The 19,772-nt window shown below is 47.8% G+C and overlaps 1 protein-coding gene and 1 pseudogene across 1 annotated transcript; both read left to right on the top strand.

Annotated features, from left to right (window-relative positions):
* Positions 1–249: 249 nt before the first annotated feature.
* Positions 250–1,167, top strand: LOC125629062 (olfactory receptor 10D3-like). The gene has a single exon (XM_048834312.2). It carries the CDS (start codon positions 250–252, stop codon positions 1,165–1,167), a length of 918 nt encoding a protein of 305 aa, XP_048690269.2.
* Positions 1,168–8,063: 6,896 nt separating this feature from the next.
* LOC125629008 (putative olfactory receptor 10D4) lies at positions 8,064–12,835 on the top strand (annotated as a pseudogene).
* The last annotated feature ends 6,937 nt before the right edge of the window (positions 12,836–19,772 follow it).

The following is a 19,772-nucleotide window of genomic DNA, read 5'->3' as shown; positions in this document are numbered from 1 at the left end:
GATGACAGATGAGCTATAAGAATTGAATAGAATAGAGGACAGCTGAATAGAATCGAGTAGAATTGTACAGAATCAACCAAATATAAGAGTCATGATTTTCCACTCACTTTCACCAAACTTAGGCTGGTTAGAAAGATTTACCTTTTGTGATTAAAGCTTGTGGGGTGCAAAGGGATAAATAAACAATGTTTTATTGAGATTGCTAATCTGGTTGCATAATCTTTGTCTCCAGGAATGATGCCATCTTGCATGGAAATGGAGAATTGCACTGTGGTGTCTGAATTCATTCTCTTAGGGATCCCCAACACCAAAGGTCTTGAGACCATCCTCTTTGTCACCTTCTTATCCTTCTACCTCTGCACCCTGCTGGGCAACCTGCTCATCTTCTCAGCCATCCTTGCTGAACCCCGTCTGCACACCCCCATGTACTTCTTCCTCTGCAATCTCTCCATTCTAGACCTCGGATTCTCTTCCATCAGCACCCCTAAATTTCTGGCCAACCTCTGGGCCAAGAATAGAACCATCTCTCTGGGCGGGTGCATGTCCCAGGTCTTCTTCTACCACTTCCTGGGCAGCACCGAGTGCCTGCTCTTCACTGTCATGGCCTACGACCGGTACGTAGCCATCTGCCACCCCCTGCGCTACCTGCTCATCATGAACTGGAGGGTGTGCACCCTCCTGGCCGCCGGCACCTGGATCACCAGCTCCTTCCACGCCACCATCCTCACCAGCCTGACCTTCACGCTGCCCTACTGCGGGTCCAATGTGGTGGACTATTTCTTCTGCGACATCTTCCCGGTGATCAAGCTGGCCTGTGCAGACACATACATCATCGAGACTGTGACCTTCACCAACACTGGTATGGTGCCCACGACCTGCTTCCTCCTCATCCTCGCATCCTACGTCAGGATTGCTGCCTCCGTGGTGAGAATGCGCAGCGCAGAGGAAGGTTTGAAAGCCATCTCTACTTGCGCATCGCACCTGACGGTAGTATGCTTCTTCTTTGGGCCCTGTGCCCTCCTCTACACCCAGCTGTCCCTGAGCAAGGTGCTGGCTACCCCCATTCAGATCTTTTGTGATGTGGTCACCCCGATGCTAAACCCAGTGGTCTATACACTGAGGAATAAGGAAGTCAAGGCAGCATTCAGGAGAATGAAAGGTGGCTAAAGGCAGCCCAGCAATAATTTCTAGCTGAAATGGAATGTCTTCCCCCTTAGCCCTGGTCTACACTAGGACTTTAGATCGAATTTAGCAGCGTTAAATCGATTTAAACCTGCACCCGTCCACACAATGAAGCCCTTTATTTCGACTTAAAGGGCTCTTAAAATCGATTTCCTTACTCCACCCCTGACAAGTGGATTAGCGCTTAAATCGACGTTGCCGGCTCGAATTTGGGGTACTGTGGACACAATTCGATGGTATTGGCCTCCGGGAGCTATCCCAGAGTGCTCCATTCTGACCGCTCTGGACAGCGCTCTCAACTCAGATGCACTGGCCAGGTAGACAGGAAAAGAACCGCGAACTTTTGAATCTCATTTCCTGTTTGGCCAGCGTGGCAAGCTGCAGGTGACCATGCAGAGCTCATCAGCAGAGGTGACCATGATGGAGTCCCAGAATCGCAAAAGAGCTCCAGCATGGACTGAACGGGAGGTACGGGATCTGATCGCTGTTTGGGGAGAGGAATCCGTGCTATCAGAACTCCGTTCCAGTTTTCGAAATGCCAAAACCTTTCTGAAAATCTCCCAGGGCATGAAGGACAGAGGCCATAACAGGGACCCGAAGCAGTGCCGCGTGAAACTGAAGGAGCTGAGGCAAGCCTACCAGAAAACCAGAGAGGCGAACGGCCGCTCTGGGTCAGAGCCCCAAACATGCCGCTTCTATGATGAGCTGCATGCCATTTTAGGGGGTTCAGCCACCACTACCCCAGCCGTGTTGTTTGACTCCTTCAATGGAGATGGAGGCAATACAGAAGTAGGTTTTGGGGACGAAGAAGATGATGATGAGGAGGTTGTAGATAGCTCACAGCAAGCAAGCGGAGAAACCGGTTTTCCCGACAGCCAGGAACTGTTTCTCACCCTAGACCTGGAGCCAGTACCCCCCGAACCCACCCAAGGCTGCCTCCTGGACTCAGCAGGCGGAGAAGGGACCTCTGGTGAGTGTACCTTTTAAAATGCTATACATGGTTTAAAAGCAAGCATGTGAAAGGATTACTTTGCCCTGGCATTTGCGGTTCTGCCTTTGCAAAAGGTTTCTGGGGAGGGCAGCCTTATTTCGTCCTTCATGGTAGGACACTTTACCACTCCAGGCCAGCAACACGTACTGGGGAATCACTGTAGAACAAAGCATTGCAGTGTATGTTTGCTGGCATTCAACCAAAATCCGTTCACGCGGTGGGAGGAGGCAAAATGCGACCTTGTAACGAAAGCACATGTGCTATGTATGTAATGTTAACTTTCAAGGTTTACCCTGAAAGAGTGTAGCCACTGTTTTATAAAATGTGTCTTTTTAAATACCGCTGTCCCTTTTTTTTTCTCCACCAGCTGCATGTGTTTCAATGATCACAGGATCTTCTCCTTCCCAGAGGCTAGTGAAGCTTAGAAAGAAAAAAAAACGCACTCGCGATGAAATGTTCTCCGAGCTCATGCTGTCCTCCCACACTGACAGAGCACAGACGAATGCGTGGAGGCAAATAATGTCAGAGTGCAGGAAAGCACAAAATGACCGGGAGGAGAGGTGGAGGGCTGAAGAGAGTAAGTGGCGGGCTGAAGAGAGTAAGTGGCGGGCTGAAGACAGGGCTGAAGCTCAAATGTGGCGGCAGCGTGATGAGAGGAGGCAGGATTCAATGCTGAGGCTGCTGCAGGACCAAACCAGTATGCTCCAGTGTATGGTTGAGCTGCAGCAAAGGCAGCTGGAGCACAGACTGCCACTGCAGCCCCTCTGTAACCAACCGCCCTCCTCCCCAAGTTCCATAGCCTCCACACCCAGACGCCCAAGAACACGGTGGGGAGGCCTCCGGCCAACCAGCCATTCCCCCACAGAGGATTGCCCAAAAAAAAGAAGGCTGTCATTCAATAAATTTTAAAGTTGTAAACTTTTAAAGTGCTGTGCTTAAAGTGCTGTGTGGCATTTTCCTTCCCTCCTCCACCACCCCTCCTGGGATACCTTGGTAGTCATCCCCCTATTTGTGTGATGAATGAATAACGAATGCATGACTGTGAAGCAGCAATGACTTTATTGGCTCTGCAAGCAATGATTAAAGGGAGGAGGGGAGGGTGGTTAGCTTACAGGGAAGTAGAGTGAACCAAGGGGCGGGGGGGGTTCATCAAGGAGAAACAAACAGAACTTTCACACTGTAGCCTGGCCAGTCATGAAACTGTTTTTCAAAGCTTCTCTGATGCGTACCGCGCCCTCCTGTGCTCTTCTAACCGCCCTGGTGTCTGGCTGCGCGTAACCAGCAGCCAGGCGATTTGCCTCAACCTCCCACCCCGCCATAAACGTCTCCCCCTTACTCTCACAGATATTGTGGAGCACACAGCAAGCAGTAATAACAGTGGGAATATTGGTTTCGCTGAGGTCTAAGCGAGTCAATAAACTGCGCCAGCGCGCCTTTAAACGTCCAAATGCACATTCTACCACCATTCTGCACTTGCTCAGCCTGTAGTTGAACAGCTCCTGACCACTGTCCAGGCTGCCTGTGTACGGCTTCATGAGCCATGGCATTAAGGGGTAGGCTGGGTCCCCAAGGATACATATAGGCATTTCAACATCCCCAACAGTTATTTTCTGGTCTGGGAATAAAGTCCCTTCCTGCAGCTTTTGAAACAGACCAGAGTTCCTGAAGATGCGAGCATCATGCACCTTTCCCGGCCATCCCACGTTGATGTTGGTGAAACGTCCCTTGTGATCCACCAGAGCTTGCAGCACTATTGAAAAGTACCCCTTGCGGTTTATGTACTCGGCGGCTTGGTGCTCCGGTGCCAAGATAGGGATATGGGTTCCATCTATAGCCCCACCACAGTTAGGGAATCCCATTGCAGCAAAGCCATCCACTATGACCTGCACATTTCCCAGGGTCACTACCCTTGATATCAGCAGATCTTTGATTGCGTGGGCTACTTGCATCACAGCAGCCCCCACAGTAGATTTGCCCACTCCAAATTGATTCCCAACTGACCGGTAGCTGTCTGGCGTTGCAAGCTTCCACAGGGCTATCGCCACTCGCTTCTCAACTGTGAGGGCTGCTCTCATCTTGGTATTCATGCGCTTCAGGACAGGGGAAAGCAAGTCACAAAGTTCCATGAAAGTGCCCTTACGCATGCGAAAGTTTCGTAGCCACTGGGAATCGTCCCAGACCTGCAACACTATGCGGTCCCACCAGTCTGTGCTTGTTTCCCGAGCCCAGAATCGGCGTTCCACAGCATGAACCTGCCCCATTAGCACCATGATGCATGCATTGTCAGGGCCCATGCTTTCAGAGAAATCTGTGTCCATGTCCTGATCACTCACGGGACCGCGCTGACGTCGCCTCCTCGCCCGGTATCGCGTTGCCATGTTCTGGTGCTGCATATACTGCTGGATAATGCGTGTGGTGGTTAATGTGCTCCTAATTGCCAAAGTGAGCTGAGCGGGCTCCATGCTTGCCGTGGTATGGCGTCCGCACAGAAAAAAGGCGCGGAACGATTGTCTGCCGTTGCTCTGACGGAGGGAGGGGCGACTGACGACACGGCTTACAGGGTTGGCTTCAGGGAGCTAAAATCAACAAAGGGGGTGCCTGTACATCAAGGAGTATTTCAGGCAGGACTGCACGGAGGGTTCCAATAAGAAATGGTGCACCTAAGTTATCGTTGTTATTGGAACAAGGAGGTTAGCCTGGCCTCTGATTGATACATGGCTAGATTTACCTCGCTGCACCTTCTCTGTGAGTGACTGCAGTGTGACCTAGAGGAATGAGTCCCCTAGACAGGGGAGGAGGCAAATGAGTACAAAACAAATCTGGTCTATTTCTTGTTTTGACCCACTCCATCTATCTTTTACATCTTTGGCTGGCAGCAGACGGTGCAGAAGGACTGCATGCCATCCACATCTCATGGCTGCTCGGCAGAAGATGGTACAGTACGCCTGCTAGCCATCCCCATCTCTTGCCTGCCTGGCAGAAGATGGTGCAATACGACTGCTAGCAATCCTCATCTCTTGCCTGCCTGGCAGAAGATGGTACAGTACGACTGCTAGCAGTCCGTATCGCCTGCCTGCTCACCATAAGACGGTTCAATAGGACTGACTGCAGGACTAAAGAGAATGACCTGGTCAAGTCACTCCAAATGTAGTCCCTGCGCCCATGTCTGCCCAGGCGCTCCCAGCCGACGCGGCCAGGAGCACCTCGGACACGATGAGGACGACTACCAGTCGTATTGCACCGTCTGCTGCCAGAAGGCAAGGGGTTACTGCTACTGTGCAGCAAAGCCGTACCGCGTCTGCCAGCACCCAGGAGACATAGGGTGACGGTTACCTGAGCGGGCTCCATGCTTGCTGTGGTATGGCGTCTGCACAGGTAACTCAGGAAAAAAGGCGCGAAATGATTGTCTGCCCTTGCTTTCACGGGGGGAGGGAGGGAACGGGAGGCTGACGATATGTACCCAGAACCACCCGCGACAATGTTTTAGCCCCATCAGGCATTGGGATCTCAACCCAGAATTCCAATGGGCAGCGGAGACTGCGGGAACTGTGGGATAGCTACCCACAGTGCAACGCTCCGGAAGTCGACGCTTGCCTCGGTACTGTGGAAGCGCTCCGCCGAGTTAATGCACTTAATGCACTTAGAGCATTTTCTGTGGGGACACACACACTCGAATTTATAAAACCGATTTCTAAAAAACCGACTTCTATAAATTCGACCTTATTCCGTAGTGTAGACATACCCTTAGTCTTGTGGGAATTAAATTATTGGAAGAAATGGGGAGATTTTAAAAGGCATAAAGGGCTTGTAGGTACCCAACTCCCATGGAAAGAGTGAGAGTTGGAAACCCAATTCACGTTTTTGCATTTAGAAATCTCACTTCATGTTCTCTGCTGGCGGAACTCCTTTGAAATCACCATACTTACATCATTGCTAGGGCTAATCCTTCAGTTATTCTCATGGCTCATCTCTGAATCCTCTCCAATTTATCAGCACCCGTCTGGAATTGTGAACACCAGAACTGGACACAGTGTACCACCAGCGGTCACACCAGGGCCAAACGGGAGGTAAAATCGCCTCTCTCCTCGTATTTGAGATTCCTCCTTTATGCATCCCAGGGTCACATTAGCTCTTCTGGCCCCAGCGTCCTACTGGGAGCTCACATTCAGCTGATTCTCCACCACGACCCCAAATGTTTTTCAGAGTCATGGCTCCCCAGGAGAGTCCCCAGTCCTATAAGTGCAACCTAGGTTCTTTGTTCCTAGATGTATGTGCGTACGTTCAGCTACATTAAAATACACATTGTTTGCTTGCGCCCCCTTACCCAGAGATCCTGATCCCAACTGGGGAGGAGGTCAGAGGAGCTATTCCAGGGTTGGGGTTCAGAGGGACGTCAGTGGAGTTTTCCCAGGGTGAGGGAGGAGGACACTGGTGTTTTCCTAGGGTTAGTGTTAGGGTCAGGGAAAAGGCCAAAGGTTTGAGGTAGGGCAGCTGGGTGATGCTAGGGTTCAGGTGATGCATTAAGTTAATGAAATTACCCAGTGTTTGGGTGAGGCAGGCAGCGAATACATTCATGCCAGGGTTTCTGAGGGCTAGGCAGGAAGTGAGGCAAAAGACATCATCTCTTTGGTGCTCAGTTCCCCATCTGAGAGACTGTGGTAAGAATTATTCTGTTCTCCCACCCATTTCCCTTGTAAACTCTTCGGGGCTGGTGCTGTCTCTCACTGTCAGTGCAGCATCCCTTGCAACTGGGCCTCCAGGCCTTCCATACAATAGAAATAATAATGCACTGTTTAGAATGATCACTGACTCCTCGGATGTGGGTTTTAACCTTGTGGCCTTGACATGAAAAAATAATAAAATAAAAAACGTGAAAGGAACGTGGGGTAGATACCATGAGCCAGGCTCCTGGCCCTTCTCCCTGCAGAACAGCACATGGGAGCCCAACATCTACTCCTGGGGAAATTCTGTGCCAAAAATTTTAAAAAATCTGCGCATAATAGTTTAAAATTCTGCAAAAATCTGCATATTTCATTTGTGAAAATATCACAATATAATCACTTCCTTTCAATTATTTTGGTAATTTATTTCAAAATACCTGTCAACAAGTATGTCAGCAATACAGACAACAGCAAAAAAGATTCCCCCAGAAGTAGAGAGTTAAAGAAACCCCTAGAACAACCCAGTTCCAGGTGGGGGGCATTGGAGGGGGCTGTGTGGAGGCCCCAGAGCCCAGTCACCTGCACTCCCATCCCACCAGGGCCAAGCTGCAGGGCACCCCCCCCGGCCCAGACAGCAGTACTCCCCTCCCCCGAGGACTGAGCCACGGGGCACCCCCTAGCTCAGCCACCAACATCCCCCTCCCCCCAGAACCCAGCAACAGGGGACGTCCCAGCCCAGACATAAGCACCCCCATTCCCCAAAACTTAGCCATGGGCAACCCCCAGCTCAGACACCAGCACTCCCCTCCCCCAAGGACCCAGCCACAGCACACCCCCTAGACCAGACACCAGCACCCCCCTCCTCACAGGACCCAGCCATGGGGCACCCCCTGGACCAGACACCCACACCCCCAGAGCCTTTACTGCCCCCAGCTTCTTTATTGTCCTGCCAGGGGATGCGGTGCGGTGCAGCCCTGCCCTTCCTCACTCTTTGCTAGAGATAGGTCTCCCAGGTGCTCTCCTGTCCCCAGGAGAATGGGGATCAAGAGGAGTGACCAGCCTCCAGCCCAGCCAGCCTGGGCTCTCTTCTCACTGCGAGCTGGGCTCCACAGAGTCCAGTGGCTCCTAGTTGCACCAGGCAGCTCTGCAGCCCCGATTCTGTGGGGGAAACCGGGAATTCTACAAAATTCTGCATTGTGCAGTGGTGCAGAATTCCCCCAGGAGTAAACATGGCAGCACTAGAAACAGCCCTGACTCTGAGGGAAGAGTAACTAAGGTACCTACACCACTTCCTGCACCGCAGCGCCCCCCTTTGCACTGCTGGGATTCATCCTGAATTTTCTCTGTGGTTTCTTTGCATTGGTCCAGGGAATCAATTTCCAAAGAGCCACAAACCCAGACTATGGTGACTGAGATAAGAGAACCTGGAATGGAAGATCAGGGCAGAAATTACACACATTGATTTTAAAATCCGCAATAGACTCTGCTGGACAGTGGGAAAGCTCCATTTACCTCAAAACCATGGGCACTGCGTGACCGTAGAGGGAGAAGCAGAGAGATCAGGTGGCTATAATATTTATAACTGAGAACTGTGTCAGTTCATCGCACCTACATCTAAAAAGCCCATGGGAATTATTTGCAAACCATTATCTTGCAGCTAAGACAAAGGACTGAAACACAGGAGATCTGGATTCAAGTATAGGCTTTGTAGATGACTCTCTGTTTGACCTGTAGTAACTCACTAAATCGCATTGTGCCTCAGTTTCCCCACCTGTTATATATATGGATAATTAAATCCTTTGTCACTCTCAGCTATTAAATATGTATCACATTCAGGCTGGGGCTGTGTCTCTGTATCTGTGATGGGTATTGAACATGATACTTATAGTAATAATACAAATTAAAATAGTCAAATGCAGTTCCGGCTCTGCGGTACGTGGCAATGACACACGGAACTCAGCTGACACAAAACAAGAGTAAATTCTGAGCTTTGGTACCCAGTGCAGTGAGAAAGCCCAGCCTGGGGATTCATTAGAAACGTCAACATTTTAATTAATCCCAATGGCCATTGCAGCCCGTGGGATGCTCTGACTGGGCTGGGGATAACACTTCTACAGAGATTAATTATAACATCTGCTTCTGCCCCTTCATTCTGGCTCCCAAGTAAGATGCCCACCAGAGGTGGAGCAGGAAGTGATAGTGATTAGAGGAATCACAAGTGGCCTTATTAAAACTGCGGTGCTGGGCTACAGCAAATGGATGGATGAGATCATTGCTGGAAAAACCCCTAATCCAGCCCTGTTTCTCTCACATCCCTCTCTGTGTGGTGTATGGATTTGTTCACACTATAGAGCTTCCCAGTGATGTAGCCTACCCCTTAGTGTAGATGCACAGTAGAGGTGCAAGACGAGGCTTGTGTCTATTCCACTTACCTGGCTCGTGAAGGAACACCTTTGATTCAGTTAAATCAGCTGTAATCCTCTAAAGGCCCTTTGTCCTGAACCGACTGTGCAAAGGGGAGGGTAAGAGAACATGCCGGAGGCCCAGAAAGACACAGAGCAACTTTCATCCCGATGACAAGAGGAGGGTTTTATGGCTAATGCTCAGACTGGAACCCAGGAAATCTGGAACAGATTCCCAGCTCTTCCACACACTCTCTTTGTGACCTTACACAACTCAACCAGATTGAGAATTTCCCAAACCCGTAGGAATTAAGTGTTCAATGCCCACTGAACTTTGGCTAAACTGGACAGTCTCTACGTAAAAGAATAAATGGACACAAATCAGACGTCAAGAATTATAACATTCAAAAACCAGACGGAGAACACTTCAATCTCTCTGGTCACTCGCTTACAGACCTAAAAGTGGCAATTCTTCAACAAAAAAACTTCAAAAACAGACTCCAACAAGAGACTGCTGAATTGGAATTAATTTGCAAACTGGATACAATTAATTTAGGCTTGAATAGAGACTGGGAGTGGTTGAGTCATTACACAAAGTAAAACTATTTCCCCATGTTTATTTCTCCCCCACCCCCCACTGTTCCTCAGACGTTCTTGTAAAGTGCTGGAAATGGCCCATCTTGATTATCACTACAAAAGGTCCCCCACCCCCGCAGCTCTCCTGCTGGTCATAGCTCACCTTAAGTGATCACTCTTGTTACAGTGTGTATGGTAACACCCACTGTTTCATGTTCTCTGTGTATATAAATCTCCCCACTGTATTTTCCACTGAATGCATCCGATGAAGTGAGCTGTAGCTCACGAAAGCTTATGCTCAAATAAATTGGTTAGTCTCTAAGGTGCCACAAGTACTCCTTTTCTTTTTGTGGATACAGACTAACACAGCTGCTACTCTGAAACCTGTAATTTTGGCAGCATGGCTCCTTCGACAATCAAACCCTGAAATTCTCTGTGCCTCAGTTCTCCCTTGTAGAATGGGGCTGGTAATTCTTACTGTGTTTGGTTTATTTAAATGGCAAACTCTGAATGGCTGGGTCTGTCTGACTCTGTGTCGGAGTGGCACCCAGAACAACAGTGCCAGGATCTTCATGGAGTTGGTGGGGGCTGTTGTACTGTGAAAAGTGAGGTGGAGTGGTGCACAGGATGTGTGCTGCCCTCTGTCTGCCCAGCGGTGAATTTCACCCTCACACATAACCACACAAGGGCACGAATACATCCCTGTGCACAGAGACACAGAGAAGGGGCAGGGGAACAGCAGGGGATACAAACCAAAGACAAAGCTCTGTTGGCTTCAGAGGCTTCCAGCTGAACCTCTGGCCCAGGTTACTCTTATTTCACACCACTGGGGGGAATTCTCTGCCTTGTGTCACACGGCAGGAGAGCTTAGACAAGCATGAACGTCCCCTCCCCCCTCACAATGTCTGGGTTAGATTCTCAGCTGGTAGAAATCTACATAGCTCCCTTCAGTCCAATGGAGTTACTCATGATTTACACCAGGGTGTGTGGCTGAGAGGGGAAACAGCCCCAGGGAATCCAGTGGAGTTCCCCAGAAGCCATAGCCCTTGGGGGAGGGATAGCTCAGTGGTTTGAGCATTGGTCTGCTAAACCTGGGGTTGTGAGCTCAATCCTTGAGGGGGCCATTTAGGAATCTGGGGAAAAAATTGGGGATTGGTCTTGCTTTGAGCAGGGGGTTGGACTAGATGACCTCCCCAGCCAAATGCAAATAAATGCTTTGTTATTGTCCTTCAAATCTCACCTTAAAAATCCATCTGGCATGTTATCCACAGAGCCCAGCCTGCTGATCACAACCAAGCAGAGACAAGCTGTGGCCAGGGTGGGTGCTGAGAGCCATTGAAGCAAACTGTGAACTCTGGATATGATGGTAACCACATAAAGCCAGGCGGTGTAGCAGCCCTCCCCGCCCCAGCACCTCTGGCTGGGGCTATTCCCCTTCTCCTTCTTTCCTTTTCCTTCTCTCTGTATTCCCAGTGAACCCCCCACCCCCAACAATTCACATCATTAACACAGCTGGGACATTTGTTCTCCACATTCATTTGTTTGTATGTTCCGTCCTCTCCCTCTTCCTTAACACAAATGTGTATGAGCCCGTGTGTTTATAAGAACAAAACCCTACCAAAACAAAGTGCTCCACTGCACACACAGACATCCCTCTGTGGAGAGGGTGAGAGAGGGAGAGAACAAACCACACATGGGAAATGTTAGCCACAAAAGGAAGGCTCTAAGGTACTGTGGGGATAAGGGTGGGGAAAGGGCCTAGGCAGAACAGAATTGAAGAAATTGGAATAGGACAGAAGAGAAGAGAAGAAACTGGAATAGAATAGAATAGATATCCCCTTTGTCTGTTTGTGTCTGGACTGTAAGAACGTCAAGGCAGACATTTTCTCTTTCCATGTTCAGCACCAGCACAGTGAGACCCTGACCCCAAGTGGCATTACAATGATAGAAATATACACCACTCCGAATGACAGTGAGTCACGTGGGCTGTGGAAGGAAGGGTGAGCATTGCAGCTCTAGGATGACAGGTCTTTTGGTTTCAGTAACTCACTGGCATTATTTCTCTCCCCTACCCCAGGAATGAGTCCCATGTGGGGCAGGTCAACCACACTGTGGTGACTCTTTTCATCCTCTTAGGGATTTCCAACACCGATGGCCTCCAGACCATCCTCTTCGTCACCTTCTTAGACTTCTACCTCTGCACCCTGCTGGGCAACCTGCTCATCTTCTCAGCCATCCTTGCCGATGCCTGCCTGCACGCCCCCATGTATTTCTTCCTCTGCAATCTCTCTATTGTGGACCTTGGATTCTCTTCCATCAGCACCCGTAAATTGCTGGCCAACCTCTAGGTGAAGAGTACAACCATCTCGCTGGGCGGGTGCATGTCCCAGGTCTTCTTCTACCACTTCCTGGGCAGCACCGAGTGCCTGCTCTACACCGTCATGGCCTACGACCGGTATGTGGCCATCTGCCACCCCCTGCGCTACCTGCTCATCATGAACCGGAGGGTGTGTGCCCTCCTGGCCACCGGCACCTGGATCACCAGCTCCTTCCATGCCACCATCCTCACCAGCCTGACCTTCACGCTGCCCTACTGTGGGTCCAATGTTGTGGACTATTTCTTCTGCAACATCTTCCTGGTGATCAAGCTGGCCTGTGCGGATACGTACGTCATCGAGACTGTGAGCTTCACCAGTATTGGGGTGGTGCCCATGACCTACTTCCTCCTCATCCTCGCGTCCTACATCAGGATCGTCTATTCTATCCTGAAGATAAACTCGGCCGAAAGGAGGTGCAAAGCAGCCTCCACTTGCGCCTCGCATCTGGTGGTGGTGAAGCTGTTCTTCAGGCCCTGCGCCCTGGTCTACACTCGGCCGCAGCTGAGCACAGTGCTGGTGACCCCTATGCAGCTCTTTGGCTATGTGGTCACGCCCATGCTGAAGCCGGCCATCTACACGCTGAGGAACTAGGGGGTGAAAGCAGCTCTGAGACTACTGAGAGGGGGTCAAACGCCTGCACGCTGATGTGCGGCAGCTGCAGGAGTAGCATGTGGGTCTGCTTGGAAATACATCGACAAATACATATGCATGGCTGGTTCGTGGCTTTTGTGAACCTCTGTCTCTCCCATCCCCACACAGCCCCATCAGTCTGGATCTCTACAAATCATAAAAATGCTCCTAAAAATACCTACCTGTCTTTGACATGCAGTATGGGTGATATTTTCAAAGCTGCCTAAGTGATAGGCACAATAAGTCTGCACTAAAATTAATAGGAATTTGATATCCAAAGCTTGTAGCTGACTTTGAAAATCTCAGCCTTATTACACAGATCTGCGGAAGGAAGTGCAGCATCTTCTAAACATGTAAAAGGGAAGGGAAAAAAATTCCCTTCATCTTCTGGCATGAACCCCAGCTCACCAGGCACCTAGGTAGTTGCCTAAAGCTCCTGGGTGAACAGTTGGACTTTTCAACATACCCTGAAGATCAATGGATTTGTGATGAAATTTGCAAAAACCACCTAAGTGATTTGGGGACTTAACTCCCATTTTCAAAAGTGATGGAGGTATTTAGGAGTCTAATTCTGACTGAATGGCAGTGGGATTTAGGCATCTGCAGACCAGATTTTGTAAGGTGTTTAGCCACTTACTTTCAATGGGAGTTAAGTACCTGACCTATATAGAAGCTTTATGTACCTAGTGGGATTTACTAAACCTCTTTGTAAAGCTAGACAGTAGGCCAGATTTTTAAAGATCTTTAGGCACCAAGTAGGATTTTCAATCATAGAATCATAGAATCATAGAATATAAGGGTTGGAAGGGACCCCAGAAGGTCATCTAGTCCAACCCCCTGCTCAAAGCAGGACCAATTCCCAGTTAAATCATCCCAGCCAGAGCTTTGTCAAGCCTGACCTTAAAAACCTCTAAGGAAGGAGATTCTACCACCTCCCTAGGTAACGCATTCCAGTGTTTCACCACCCTCATAGTGAAAAAGTTTTTCCTAATATCCAATCTAAACCTCCCCCACTGCAGCTTGAGACCATTACTCCTCGTTCTGTCATCTGATAAAAGCATTTCAGAAGCATTTTCTAAAGATTTTCTCATTGAAATCAATGAGAGTTAGCTATCTAGAGCCAGGTGTGACAGTTACAGCAATTTGCTGGATAAACCTTATTGAATTAAGTTTAATCCCTTTGGGGTCCGTTGTATTAAAAATACAATTGTGTATGTGTTATTGTGGATTGAACGTAACTTTTCTTGGAGACTGACTAATGTAATCTTGGGGAAATGTTAGGAACTTCTAAGAACTGTTTTGGACAGTATGTGTGAAGGGGGCCAGGACATACTTGGGAGGTCTTTCAAAGCTATGTCCCAGGGAGCAAAACCGATTTTCTACTGATTACCTGGTCCTGGAAACCCCAGATCAACCCCCCCATTCTGCATAAAGCATGGACTAAACTTGTTGTGATGGAGCTAGTTCTGAGCTGAGGCTGTACTAATCATCTGACAGAGTCCATGGTGGAGCTGGGGTGATCTCTGCTAAGTTTATTACTATGCACGTAGGAGCTTTTATTAACATAAGAACATAAGAATGGCCATACTGCGTCAGACCAAAGGTCCATCAAGCCCAGTATCCTGTCCTCTGACAGTGGCCAATGGCAGATGCCCCAAAGGGAATCATAGAATCATAGAATATCAGGGTTGGAAGGGACCTCAGGAGGTCATCTAGTCCAACCCCCTGCTCAAAGCAGGACCAACACCAACTAAATCATCCCAGCCAGGGCTTTGTCAAGCCTGACCTTAAAAACTTCTAAGGAAGGAGATTCCACCACCTCCCTAGGTAACGCATTCCAGTATTTCACCACCCTCCTAGTGAAAAAGTTTTTCCTAATATCCAACCTAAATCTCCCCCACTGCAACTTGAGACCATTACTCCTTGTTCTGTCATCTGCTACCACTGAGAACAGACTAGAGCGATCCTCTTTGGAACCCCCTTTCAGGTAGTTGAAAGCAGCTATCAAATCCCCCCTCATTCTTCTCTTCCACAGACTAAACATCCCCAGTTCCCTCAGCCTCTCCTCATAACTCATGTGTTCCAGTCCCTTAATAATTTTTGTTGCCCTCCGCTGGACTCTTTCCAATTTTTCCACATCCTTCTTGTAGTGTGGGGCCCAAAACTGGACACAGTACTCCAGAGGAGGCATCACCAGTGTCGAATAGAGGAGAACGATCACGTCCCTCGATCTGCTGGCAATGACCCTCCTTATACATCCCAAAATGCCATTGGCCTTCTTGGCAACAAGGGCACACTGTTGACTCATATCCAGCTCCTCGTCCACTGTAACCCCTAGGTCCTTTTCTGCAGAACTGCTGCCAAGCCATTCGGTCCCTAGTCTGTAGCGGTGCATGAGATTCTTCTGTCCTAAGTGCAGGACTCTGCACTTGTCCTTGTTGAACCTCCTCAGATTTCTTTTGGCCCAATCCTCCAATTTGTCTAGGTCCCTCTGTATCCTATCCCTACCCTCCAGCATATCTACCTCTTCTCCCAGTTTAGTGTCATCTGCAAACTTGCTGAGGGTGCAATCCACATCATCCTCCAGATCATTTATGAAGATATTGAACAAAACCGACCCCAGGACCGACCCTTGGGGCACTCCACTTTATACCGGCTGCCAACTAGACATGGAGCCATTGATCACTACCTGTTGAGCCCGACAATCTAGCCAACTTTCTATCCACCTTATAGTCCATTAATCCAGCCCATACTTCTTTAACTTGCTGGCAAGAATACGTGGGAGACCGTGTCAAAAACTTTGCTAAAGTCAAGGAACAACACGTCCACTGCTTTCCCTTCATCCACAGAGCCAGTTATCTCATCATAGAAGGCAATTAGATTAGTCAAGCATGACTTGCCTTTGGTGAATCCATGCTGACTGTTCCCGATCACTTTCCTCTCCTCTAAGTGCTTCAGAATTGATTCCTTGAGGACCTGCTCCATGATTTTTCCAGGGACTGAGGTGAGGCTGACTGGCCTGTAGTTCCCAGGATCCTCCTTCTTCCCTTTTTTAAAGATTGGCACTACATTAGCCTTTTTCCAGTCATCCGGGACCTCCCCCGATCGCCATGAATTTTCAAAGATAATGGCCAATGGCTCTGCAATCACATCCACCATCTCCTTTAGCACTCTCGGATGCAACGCGTCCGGCCCCATGGACTTGTGTACATCCAGCTTTTCTAAATAGTCCCGAACCACTTCTTTCTCCACAGAGGGCTGGTCACCTCCTCCCCATGCTGTGCTGCCCATTGCAGCAGTCTGGGAGCTGACCTTGTTTGTGAAGACAGAGGCAAAAAAAGCATTGATTACATTAGCTTTTTCCACATCCTCTGTCACTAGGTTGCCTCCCTCATTCAGTAAAGGGCCCACACTTTCCTTGACTTTCTTCTTATTGCCAACATACCTGAAGAAACCCTTCTGGTTACTCTTAACATCTCTTGCTAGCTGCAACTCCAGGTGTGATTTGGCCTTCCTGATTTCACTCCTGCATGCCCGAGCAATATTTTTATACTCATCCCTGGTCATTTGTCCAATCTTCCACTTCTTGTAAGTTTCTTTTTTGTGTTTAAGATCAGCAAGGATTTCACTGTTAAGCCAAGCTGGTTGCCTGCCATATTTACTATTCTTTCTACACATCGGGATGGTTTGTCCCTGTAACCTCAATAAGGATTCTTTAAAATACAGCCAGCTCTCCTGGACTCCTTTCCCCCTCATGTTATTCTCCCAGAGGATCTTGCCCATCAGTTCCCTGAGGGAGTCAAAGTCTGCTTTTCTGAAGTCCAGGGTCCGTATTCTGCTGCTTTTCTTTCTTTCTTGTGAAGAGACAGGTTATCATCAAGTGATCCATGCCCTGTCACCCAATCCCAGCTTCTGGCAAACAGAGGCTAGGGACACCATCCCTGCCCTCCTGGCTACTCGCCACTGTGGACCTATCCTCCATGAATTTATCTAGCTCTCTTTTGAACCCTGTTATAGTACTGGCCTTCACAACACCCTCTGGCAAGGAGTTCCAGAGGTTAACAGTGCGTTGCATGAAAAAATACTTTCTTGTGTTTGTTTTAAACCTGCTATCTGTTAATTTCATTTGGTGGCCCCTTGTTCTTGTATTATGAGAAGGAGTAAATAACACTTCCTTATTTACTTTCTCTATACCACTTATGATTTTATAGAACTTTATCATATCCCCCTTAGTCGCCTCTTTTCCAAGCTGAAAAGTCCCAGTCTTATTAATCTCTCCTCATACGGAAGCCGTTCTATACCCCTAATAATTTTTGTTGCCCTTTTCTGAACCTTTTCCAATTCCAATAGATCTTTTTTGAGATGGGGCGACCACATCTGAATGCAGTATTCAAGGTGTGGGTGTACCATGGATTTATATAGAGGCAATACGATATTTTCTGTCTTATTATCTATCCCTTTCTTGATGATTCCCAACATTCTGTTTGCTTTCTTGACTGCCACTGCACATTGAGTGGATGAATTCCAAGAACTATCCGCAATGACTCCAAGAACTCTTTCTTGAGTGGTAACAGCTAATTTAGACCCCATCATTGTATATGTATAGTTAGGATTATCTTTTCCAATGTGTATTACTTTGCATTTATCAACATTAAATTTCATCTGCCATTTTGTTGCCCAGTCACCCAGTTTGGTGAGATCCTTTTGTAACTCTTCGCAGTCTGCCTGGGACTTAACTATCTTGAGTAGTTTTGTATCATCTGCAAATTTTGCCACCTCACTGTTTATCCCTTTTTCCAGATTGTTTATGAATATGTTAAATACGACTGGGCCCAGTACAGACCCCTGGGGGACACCACTATTTACCTCTCTCTATTCTGAGAACTGATCATTTATTCCTACCCTTTGTTACCTATCTTTTAACTAGTTACCAATCCTTGAGAGAATCTTCCCTCTTATCCCATGACTGCTTATTTTGCTTAAGAGCATATTTTTAAATGTTTTTTCTTTATTGTTTTTACCTTAAAAATAAAATACGCTTACTTAGGAAGAACTGTGTGAACTTAAAGCTGAGGCAATTACACTGTGCACCACCTCTGGTGGGGGGGCAGGGAAGCAAAGTCGGGCTGCTTAGGTTGGCTGGCTTTTGAGGGAATAATGCAGTGAAAGGAACTGCTCAGCCTGGAAAGGCCCCATTGAGGAGGGAGGGAGATGTGGGTCTCCACCCAATAGCTAGGGAGCTGGAAGCCTGAGAGAGATGCTCCTGCTGGACCACTAAGGGGAAATACAGGTGCAGTTGCTCTGAACTGTGACTAAAGGCTGGGCCTAAACACCAAGGTCCATTTGAAAATCCCACTACGTGCCTATCTGCATCTTTAGGTGGTGATAAACCTTTGGAAATCTGGCCATTTCTAATTGAATTTCAGTGAGAACTGGGCTCCTGAATGGCTTGTGAAAATGGGACTTACTCTCCTAAGTTAATTAGGAGGTTTTGAAAATTTTACTCGCTACATAGATAAAGCTAGAAAGATAAAAAAGGTAGAAAAAATGCTAATAGATTTAACCGAGGTGAGAATGGCTACACTCATCACACAGAATGTATTTTGGATCTGTGGTGCTTATGTATTGTGTCTTCTGCGCCTGTTGCCTTGAATTTTGAGTAACATGCAATATGCATAGAACCGAAATCTGGGAATAAAAGGGGAATTTTTTTCTTGTTTCCTGCCCCAAGCAGTTGTGTCATTGGAACTGGTCATTAAGTTTTCTGTGCTTTTTCTAGTTGTTCAAATTAAAAATAAATCCGGAAACCAGTGTCTGGAGAGGGCTGGGCCCATTTATGAGACTGACAAAGAACAAGTGAAATTTTAGAGAACAGGAAAAATAGCTGGACTTTAAGGCTGGAATTTCCAAAGGAAGTTAAAAGTCTATGTCAATTAGACACCTAGCTCCTGTGAAGTGCTTTTGAAATTCCCAACCTAAAGCAAAAATGTGAGATGAACCTGGGTGTGCAGCGGGTCAGCTCACCGGTTCTATACCAACTTCTGTCCTAAACCATTTTAGACTTGCACAATTAGCCTGACAAACTCATCAGTACATGTTATTATTGAGGCCAAGAGCTTAGTAGATTTCAAACAAGGATCAGAGATTGATCCGGATAATGAGAACGTCTTGAGTTATATAAAAGCCAGTCATCATCATCATCATTAAGGTCGAATAGTAAATTTTCCTTTGAAGCTTTTCTTTGGTGGAAAATTGGGTTTTCAATGGACCTGCGTGTTAGGATATAGATATTCAGACCTGTCTGTAAAGGCCTATACTCTAAGAATTTAGGTGGTATTCTTATCACTTAGCTAGTTCTAGAGGTATAAAAGAAAGAATCAAAATCACTGTCTGCTGGTGTTTGAGGCCCTGGTCTTAGGCTAAGGCCTCTGGCTAAGCAGCAGAGGCAGCCATAAGCTGGGAAGCAAATGGTCAGAGCCTCACATCCCAAACTAGTCACATTGAAATAAGGTGCTATTGGGCTGCTAGGATACAATCCTGTCCTGATAATGTCTATCGCCTCCAGAGAAAGGGAAGTGCCTAGAAGATGTAAAAGGAAACTTAGTTTGATAACATCCTGTCTGGCAAGAACTCACTTATCAATAGCTGGGATGTGAAATCCTCATTTCTGTGTTTGTTCTATCACTGTAGTCCCCATTTCCCTATTGACAGGTTTCAGAGTAACAGCCGTGTTAGTCTGTATTCGCAAAAAGAAAAGGAGTACTTGTGGCACCTTAGAGACTAACCAATTTATTTGAGCATGAGCTTTCGTGAGCTACAGCTCACTTCGGTATGCATCCGATGAAGTGAGCTGTAGCTCAAGAAAGCTCATGCTCAAATAAATTGGTTAGTCTCTAAGGTGCCACAAGTCCTCCTTTTCATTTCCCTATTGTTTGTCTGTATAATCTCTGTC

Source organism: Caretta caretta, chromosome 13 (assembly GCF_965140235.1).
Source record: "Caretta caretta isolate rCarCar2 chromosome 13, rCarCar1.hap1, whole genome shotgun sequence".
Taxonomy (NCBI): Eukaryota; Metazoa; Chordata; order Testudines; family Cheloniidae; genus Caretta; species Caretta caretta.
This window is presented reverse-complemented; position numbering and strand designations above follow the sequence as displayed.

Coding starts and splice junctions, on each gene's coding strand:
- LOC125629062 (XM_048834312.2), top strand. CDS start 250: ATGGAAATGGAGAATTGCACTGTGGTGTCTGAATTCATTCTCTTAGGG.